General features: G+C 44.9%; 1 protein-coding gene across 6 annotated transcripts in view; it reads right to left on the reverse strand.

The window, feature by feature from the left end:
* The window catches only part of PPFIBP2 (PPFIA binding protein 2), a 159334-nt gene extending 153123 nt beyond the window's left edge, over window positions 1–6211 (reverse strand). For 3 of the 6 annotated variants that reach the window (XM_075065190.1, XM_075065187.1, XM_075065188.1), the window contains exon 1: window positions 6118–6211. In XM_075065190.1, coding sequence (XP_074921291.1) covers window positions 6118–6181 — 64 coding nt within the window. In that variant the 5' untranslated portion in view covers window positions 6182–6211. The remainder of the gene's footprint in view (window positions 1–6117) is intronic. The other 3 variants (XM_075065189.1, XM_075065192.1, XM_075065193.1) reach the window with 2 other exon arrangements.
* Between the last annotated feature and the right edge of the window lie 3401 nt (window positions 6212–9612).

Raw genomic sequence — 9612 nt, forward strand, 5'->3', positions numbered from 1 at the left:
CCCCTAACTGCCCCCCTCTGCCATATCCACCCCCCCATCATTCCTGACTGACCTATGAGGTATCAACATGATATATATTTCCCCCACCCCCCAAAATAAACCAAACAAATCCCATTAAAATAGTTAAGGATGAGAATACATTTCTTAAAACAGTGTTTCCCAAATGGTCGGATGCAGGAAGTATCTAAATGGGTCCCAGGCTTGGGGAAGAGGCCAGAGAGCAAGACCACCCTGGAGCTCCTGTTCTATGGGGCTGGGCCTGGCTCCCCGTTCTGGGTGTTGCAACCTGGTGCACGGAGTCACAGTACCACTCAGGTTTGGCCTGGCTGCCCGTCCTACGAGTGGTGTGACCTGGTGGACGGGGTGGTAGTGCCAATCACATTTGGCCTGGTCATGACGGAATGATGGCTGGGCCAAACCTGAGTGGTGCTGCAGCCCTGTGCACCAGGTTGCCATACTTGTAATGGGGGAGCTGGGCCCACCCCGTGGTACAGAAGCCACTGCCACAGGGTGAGCGAGGGGCAGGCTCGCTCTCCAACCTCCAGGTTTCCCCTGCACGCTGGGCTGGGATTAGGGTTCCAGTACCCAGGTTGCCACAGGTGATTGGTGCCCCTCAGTAGGGCAAGGGGGAGGAAACAGCAGCAGCAGTGGAGGAGAAAGGCACTGGCCTATGATTTTGCCCTGCTAGACTCTGAATTTGGATCCTGGACAAGATGCAGAAAAAAAAATATTCACAAAATGCAGTTGATGGGTCGCCTCAGTAAAAAATTTGGGAACCTCTGTCTTAAAAGCCCCTCACTATTTTATTATAATCTCCACTCAACCTTCTCCAAGTGGCAGAAGATCTATACTAGCTGCTATTCAAAATAAACCTGTATCTGCTTGGTTATGTATGTGCACAAGAAGTATGGGGTTTCCTAGTATGCTATGACCTACATCCTGCTTCAGGTACAGGGATAATCACAGGCTTTTACATTAAAGATTACAGGGGATCACATGTGCAGAGTGGACAGGATCCAGGTTGATCCTTGGCCTATATTCAGAGAATAAAGTTTCCATTTCACAGTGGGAAAGGAAAAGGTGTACAGTGGGTCTGTAGTCCACAGCAGGTTGGTGTCTCCAGCCCATGCAGTGAAGGGTCAGATGTGGGTTGCTGTGCTCTCTGGCCTGTAGCGTGCTGCAGGATGGGAAAGGGTGTTCTCCAGCATGCAGGTGTTAGATGGATATGCAGTTCACGGGTCAGCATGCTGAGTTTTCCCAGGAACTGTGGGCATGGTCACCCATGTTGGAAAAACATGAAATAAAGTGATGCAGGGGTTAGGACTAGAACCTTACTGAGGATTTCCTGTCTTTTGAGCTTTTATAACAAGTAATTTTGTAAAAGTAATAAATAAAATCATTAATAATAATAATGATGTGTTCAAGTAATTTCTCAGTTTTGACAGAATTAATTGTTAGGGAATTATGAAATCTTAAACCAATTTTCCCTCTGATTCTGAATTACAGAAGAAAATACTAATGGACACTAGAATAAAAATTTGAGCAGTGTAATGCTCTTATATAAATCAGCTCCCTCAGAGAGGTTTCTGTCTTGCTCATGACCTGTATGTACTCTGTGGAAAAGAAGTCTGTGCACCCACAGGCATGCCCAAACCCTTCAGTTTGTTTCCAGAGCTTGGGCACCAACACCACCATGAACTAGCTGTGAGCGGGATGTGCAGTCTGCTGATTGCCACGCAAGTGAATATGCTAAGCTTCCATACACTAGTTGCTTTGCTTCCCTGTAATCCCTTATCCAGTGCTATGACAACCAAGTGAAGAAAAAATACTGTTTGGCAGCCTGGGACGATCAAAACCCCAGTATGAATGAGTGAAATCTCTTTGCTTACTGACCAATAGTACATTCCTCAGTGCACAGGCATACGCAAAACTCAGAACTGGCCTCCTATCTTAGTTACTGTGCAAATACTAATCCATTACAGAAGAAATACATAATATGCCCAACTAGCTTATATAATGCTTGCTAAACTGCTTCCTGCAGTCAACTGTGCCAAACTGCACTACAGTTTTCCCCCTGAACAGCATCTATTATTAAATAGTGTGATAGACCCAGGCCAGTTGGGTACAACAAAGTAGTAGAAGGTAGATATACTGGTCACTGGATTAGCAGTTTTCTGTTCCCTGATTGACCAGGGCAGGGGCTGCTCCAGACTAATGAGAACACCTGATCCAATTAACCAGCAAAGAGCCAGGTGAGTCCATTAAGGTAATGTGAACACCTGACTCTAATTAAGGCCCTTTGATACTATAAAAGGGCTCACTCCAGTCAGGCTGGGGACAGGAAGTGTGGCGGAAGGGCTGGTTAATGAAGACACCCTCCAGTCATTGGTAAGGGAGCCCTAAGGTAAGGGTGAAGAAGGGAGAAGCAGGAGAGCTGTAGGGAAGTGGCCCAGGGAAATGTAGCAACTCTGGCAGTGAAAGGTCAGCTGTCAACAGGTGTTACCATTAGGGTCCCTGGGCTGGAACCTGGAGTAGAGGGTGGGCCTGGATTCCCCCCCAACCTGCCACTACAGAAACACCTCCTGGGAGGGGAAGTCAGGCCCCTGTCAGGACAGGAGGCTAAACTGTTCTGAAATAAACCCTAGGGAAAACAGAGACTGTGGGAGTTCTCCCACCAACCTCCTTGCTGGCTTAAGATGAAAAGGGCTCAGTAGACTGTAACCCTGGCCCTAGAGAGAGAAGGGCTACGTGGAGGGTCACAGTGAGCCACTGAGGCTAGCATATACTGCCTAGAAGCCTGGGACCCACAGGGACAAGGTCAGAGCTCTGCCACAATACTTATTGTTATCTAATGAATAAGGGCACGACTCCCATCTGCAAAAGCTCCTAGAACATCAGTGCAATGAAGCAAAGGTGGCATTCTCTGCATCTGAACTTTCCTTGTCCAAATTCACAGGATCTTCATTTCCTCCATGGAAAGGCTGATCTGGCCTGTAACTTGACTGACTTTTTTCAGGAAGAAGATTATAGGAATTAGTATTTAAATTGGATAGTCTCTCTGTGTACCACTGGAATCTTCACACAACAAAACAGCACTTCTTGTAGGTCATCTGAGTGATAATGTTTGCCTATAGGTCACATGGCCTATACCTCACAACAGGGAGATTTTAGAGACAACTAATTCTAGAATATGTAATGCAGCAGGTGACCAGACTCTTAAGAAATGACTACGTTTAAAACCCATGTTAGAATCATGTACAACTTCTCTCCCATCCCCCACAAAAACCTCAAAAATCAAAACAACAAAAAAACTGTATAAGAAAACCATTCCAAATCTGAAAGATTTTATTTAAATGGAACAAATGTATCTTTCTGACTGAGTTTTAAAACCACTCAAGATGTGATAGTATGTTATCATCAACTTGTGCTGACCTCTGAAAGTGTTCCCTTGGAAAGAAGACATAAGGTACAAAAAAAATTAAGTGCCTAAGTGATCTGTGAGCCTATTACCCATTTTCAAAACAACTCAAGAGCCCAAGTCTCACTGAAAGTCAATGGCACATCAGCACTTTTGAATATGTTACCCATGATAATTACATCGCCCTACATTTGTTACAGTTGAGAAAAAAACATCTATTCTAACTCACCTGGTTTCCAAAAACAAGAACCTTTGGTTTGGAACAAATGCCATTTTGGGGTGGCAAATTGTAACATTCTGTTTGCATGTATCATAAGTTGGTAAAAGGTGGAAAAACAATACACAAAATTCTAGTAACCTTCTCCTGGTCAAAAATATTTTTCAAGTGATTTTGTTTGGTGAAAAACTGAAAAAAGAAAAATAATGCATACTTCTAAACAGTCAAGTTTGCCTGGACCTTGTCCTGATTGGCGTGAAGAGTTGTTTGGAGGTATGTTGAGCCCTACACAGCATATATGTTTCAAGTCAGACCAGATACCACAGCGGTACCTCCTGGATTTGGAAACGATGGAAGTATTTTCTATATGTTCTGTACCTTTATAGATTAGGTTGCCCTCTTGCTAAAGTTATCTATGACCTGCACAGCTTGTGTGCCCAGAACAAGGATGACGTTTGTGGTTGGATCAGATCCTTTAAAATAAAAATCCTGGACAGGAACCTATAACTTGGAGTTATGGGGTACTTTTGCACCAATATTTTGAGGTTCCATTATGAGCCTCCTGAGGCTGAGCTTTACTGGGACATCATAAAGAAATGCACAACTGAAGTGCCACAAGCTGGATTCAGCTCCCTGGGTAGTAGGAAAGAATGAGGTTCAGGACATTACTGCATACTTAAAAAGCTGTGACAAGTGCTCTCCCATTGTGCAGAGGGCGAGGTCATAGCTCTGCCCAGATATCTACTCTGGGAGTGTGCTCAGTTTATGATGGTGCCTATGCTGACCCAAAGGCCAATGGCATCCTAACCACAGAAGTCTTGCCCACTTCTTGATACTGGAATGCTGGGAGAAAGATATACTTGCTTCCGTGTGGGTATATCAGAGAACTGCAAATTGCTCCTTGCATCACCTCCATCGCTGTGCAGGCAGATGCATAATTTAGCACTGTTGAGTTGTAGTGCTGGTGTCACACTCCAATGGCCCCCTCCCTCAGGGTGTCCTCTGGGGAGGCAAATTAGCACTGTACGCTGCTAACGCTGTTATAGGTATTGCAAGGTCTTTCGGGACAGGTTAAAGGTGTGAAGGTGGAGTGAAAGGTTAGGTTGCAAGAGGCAGAAGAGGGAGGAAGGTAGAAGAGAACAGGTTAACTCGACGCTCCAGCTAGGTCCTAGGATAAGACGCTTACTCCAGCCTAAGGCCACAGCAGACAATCGATTCTCCGCTGCCTGCCAAGAAAGATAGGGGCCTGAATTCAAACCCCGTGAGAAAGGAGGATTCAGCTGAACAAAACTGTGCAGGGATTGCAAAAACTAGTGAGACAGTGAAGGCCAACGAGGGGGGAAACAACAGTTTTGCATCCCTGAAGCCGGTGTGTTTTGGGAAAGCTGAGGGAGCCACAGAAGGCTGGTTTGGACTGGTACAAAGAGCACGGGGGACAGAGGTCCCTGAATGAAATGCCCCCAAAAGACCCCAGGACGTAAAATCCTCCTGAGAGCTGAAGAAAATCGGAAATCAGCAGCGGACCCTGGACGGTCTATGAACAGGACAGAACTCTCTTCCACTCTTCCCCCTCTCCTTCTTACGTTACACCCAGGCTTGGCCAGCCTTGGGTTGTGTGTGTATGTAAGTATAAAAGTGGGTTAGGGCATGAGCACTAACGTTTTCTTCCTTCACGTAAGTGACGAGTGAAGAACCCTACCGCTGTTATTTTATTAATAAAGCTTTAAAACTTAGACAGTCTGGTGTGCTCCTTCATCCCCTCCCTAATGATCCTGTGGCCTCAGCCTAATTACTGAAGCCTCAACGATTGGTACAAATCTGTCTACTGGCATAGAGCAAATAAATTAATAATCTCACTCCTAGAACACTGAAACAAAACTAACAGCACATCACTTAAAAAACAAACAAACAAACAAAACAAAAAAACAGTGGATGGTTCAGCCTTGGCAAGATCTCTGAAGTTTTGCAAACACATATTAATTTGAAATTCAATATTTCATACCTAAGCTGTTTCCCAGTAACCGGCCCATGCTGTAAGCAGGCAAATTTGGGAATTAGTACTTATATAATGTTCATGAGATTTCAACAGAACAAGCTCCAGCTAGCAGGCACTCTACCACACATGCTGTGTGTTGTGTAATTCCTCCTAAACTTTACGGAGAGGTAAATTTGTCCACGGTAATACTATTGAGGTGGGGTTTTAGCTGATTTATCTAAAATAATCTTGCAGATGTGAAGTTTCCAATGCTCAAATTGTCATTGTTTTCTCTGAAATGTGTTGTGAGGGGAAGGGGAGGGGAGTGCTTAGGGGAGAGAGTGTCGAGAGAGAGAGAGAGAGATTGACTGACAGACAAAGTTTGGTAAAAACAAAGATCCTGGGTAGCTCCAACTCTCACTGGTTGTCAAAGAGTTGCAGCACTCAGCATTTTTCAGGATCAGGTTCCAATCAAACAGTTTGATCTCAAATAAAGCAGTACCATACCTGCAATGATATCATCCATCTGCTCTAGGGCTGCTTCAAGCATATGACTAGCATCAGAAGCCATGATTTCTGACTTGCCCAACTTTTATGCCTCCTATCTGGAAAAAAAAAAAAGAGGGGAGTGGAAGTCATATATATTATGCTAAAACAACATTTTAGAGAACGTATTTCATATACCTCTGCTGTAAACTGAAGCATGTGAACTAAAAGCAGCGAAGAGTCCTGTGCATCTTATAGACTAACAGACGTTACTGGAGCATGAGCTTTCGTGGGTGAATACCCACTTCATCTGCTGCATGTGAACTAAATCGCCCTGGCAAAATAAGGCATAATGCCATAAAACCAATGGAATCACTTCTGCTTCTAGCAATGATTTTAGCCCAGCATTTCCAGCTGTTTATTTTTTACCTTAGTTTTTCTTCTATGTAATTTAACCAAAATCAGCAATATTGGATTTTAAAATGTGAAGGGAAGCTTGAGATTCAGACACGAGCTCTTTCTTAAACAGAGGTAAGTTTCTTCCAGATACTAGGCTTGCTTCTCCCCACCCACCCATTTGATGGGAAGGAGGATTTACGCTCTAACAGGGTCAGACTGTCATAAAAGATAGCCTAAGGGTTAATGTCTCTTTCACCTGCAAAGGGGTAACAAACACACTTGACCAGAGGACCAATCAGGAAACAATGTTTTCAAATCTCAAGGGAGGGAACTCTTTTGGGTGTGGGTTTTTTTGTTCTCTCTGTTGCTCTCTCGGCTCTGAGAGTGATCTTTCATATCTCCAGGCTTTCTAATCTTCTTTTCCAAGTTGTAAGTACAAAGTAGAAAGACAGTAGGCTTATATGTTTTTGTATTACATTGTGTTAGTTTGCTGGATGTTTTAAATTGTATTCTTTTGGATAAAGCTGTTTATTCATTTTTTTTCTTTTAAGCCATTAAGCCTGTATATTGTCACCTTGATACAGAGACCATTTTTATGTCTTTTTCTTTCTTTTTATAGAAAGCTTTCTTTTCAAGACCTGTTTGATTTTTTCCTAGTGGGGGCTTAAGGGATTGAGTCTGCAGCTCACCAGGGAATTGGTGGGAGGAAGAAGATGGGGGAAGAGAAAATCTCTTTGGGTTAGAGTTACAAAGCTTGCATTTGCAGGGACTCTGAGCGAGGTGAGAGAAACCTGATCTCTCTGGTTTGCGTTTCAAGGAATTGAAACAGGGTGATCTTCCAGGGTCATCCAGGAGTGGGTTATTTCTTTGTTGTGAGACTCAGGCATCTGAGTCTTGGGGTCCCCAGGGAAGGGTTTGGGGAGACCAGAGTGAGCCAGGCACTGGAATTCCTGGCTGGTGGCAGCGCTATCAGATCTAAGCTGGTAATTAAGCTTGGAGGCTTTATGCAGGCACCCACATTTTGACGCTAATTCAGAATTGGGACTTATGCTTTGACACAGACAATTGTGTGCTACCATGTTCCTGGGGTTTCCAGTGGGTATGACATTTTAATACCACTGGTGTGGCTCCCGAGGACTCCGAGTGACAGAGCCTGCCTGGGTGTGAGGAATGGAACTTAGACCCCAGACACCAAACCTCCCCGGTAAGCATCTTGCACTTCCTTTCCCTCTGAATTCCTGTCTCTAGGTGCCCTGTGTTTCCATTGATACAACTCAGCATAAATCAATGCTCACAGTCTAGTGTCTTCTCTGACTCCTCTCTCACACAATCAGGCTATCATCCAAGCTTTCGGCTGCTTCTTCCACAACAATTGAAAATATAGCTCTCTTTTTCTGTACAAGTGCCAAAATGTTCCCTCAATCATTCACTTGGTGAAGTAGCTATATAGTTTATATGGGGGTGAGAGGGAGGGAGCAAGAAGCTACCTGTGAGTAGGGGGTGAAGGCAGGAGTGGGATTGAGGGGAGGTACTAAGACTCAGCAGCAGGGTTGGGGGCAACTAGTTCCAGGCTGGGCAGAAGGGTCCTAGGGTTTCCTACCTGATCCCAGGCCTTTCCAACCCTTTGGGTCCTGCTGCCATTCGCATGTTCTGCTGCTCCAGCATCCTTGGTGCTCTTGCTCCCCTTGGTATGTACAGTTACTATTTCCATTGCAGGGAGGCTCTAGCCTCCCACCATTATCTTCTTCTAACTTAACATCTCATTTCTAATGCAGAGTTAAGTTTCTGTTGAAGTTCAGTTCCCACCTGATATCGAGATATTACTCTAAAATCCCGGCAATATTTTTCCAAAAATATCTCAATTCCCAAAAAGGGTCAAAGATCAAGTAACAGTTCCTGTCATCAACAGATAACATTTCAAAAGAAAACAGAACATGCACCACCTTTTGGCAGCCTGTGCTGGGGCAGATGCTGGAGAAGAGCGTGGATAAGTAGGGGAAGGGGGACATTGCCTCCCAATTTTTAAAGCATGGGCATTCCCCCCACTTCTGAGAACCAGAATTCAGCAGGGCACAATGAGGTGTCGTCCCAGGCTCCCTGCTTGGCCCCTGACTGAACCTGCGTGGTGTAACAGCAGGCCCCCTGCCCTTGGCCCAGATACCCCCCTGTCACGAAGAAGTGGTGACCAGGCCAAGCTGTCCCCCTCCCCCACTTCTGCAATCCTTCCGGCCCCATTGGTGCTAAGAATACCTTTGAAGAAAAACTTCTCATATGTCCATTTTGTGGCTGAGGTATGGAACCAATGTCCAGACTATCACTGAATTATTCAGTGCCGGTGCTAGTCCATTGTAGGCCCTAGGTAGCACTAAAAATATTCCTCCCATCTTTGCCACAACACATACTCTTAATTAATAACCGCCTTCGCCGCCGCCCTCCCCCCCCCACAAGCTGCTCGGGCCCTAAGCAATTGCTTAGTCTGCTTATGACCAGCGCCAGCTCTGGCTGAATAGGCCTTTCACTTCTACATTCTTGCCTACCTTTCACATCATTATAACATGCATATCAAGTGTTGCAGGTCTCCGTAAGGAATTTTAATCAGTATTTTGTGTTCTGTCTGTTCTCCCATGGGGGGGGCTTGATTCATCCCTTGGTGGCTCTGGGGACTACAAACTATATTCTCGTGCAAGTTTCTGAACCCCGAGTGCATTCACCCAATAAGAGGGCAGACAATGTTCCTCTAGGTCGCACCCACTGGCTCCCTGGATGCCTTCGAGGAGCAGTGGGCGCTGTCCACGGTTCTCTGTGTCCTCCTCTAGCTCCCTGCTTTTGATCCTGTGACTCTCACTCCCATCCCTGTTTTCTCATTTGTCCTCTCCTGGCTTTACTTGAGCACTGGGTTCAGTGGCTTCTCACCTTAGGCTGTACCTCCTTTCGAGTAGACCAGGAGTCAGCAATCTTTTGGAAGTGGTGTGCTGAGTCTTCATTTATTCACTCTAATTTAAGGTTTCGCGTGCCAGTAATACATTTTAACATTTTTAGAAGGTCTCTTTCTATAAGTCTATAATATATAACTAAACTATTGTTGTATGTAAAGTAAATAAGGTTTTTACAATGTTT

Source organism: Chelonoidis abingdonii, chromosome 4 (assembly GCF_003597395.2).
Source record: "Chelonoidis abingdonii isolate Lonesome George chromosome 4, CheloAbing_2.0, whole genome shotgun sequence".
Taxonomy (NCBI): Eukaryota; Metazoa; Chordata; order Testudines; family Testudinidae; genus Chelonoidis; species Chelonoidis abingdonii.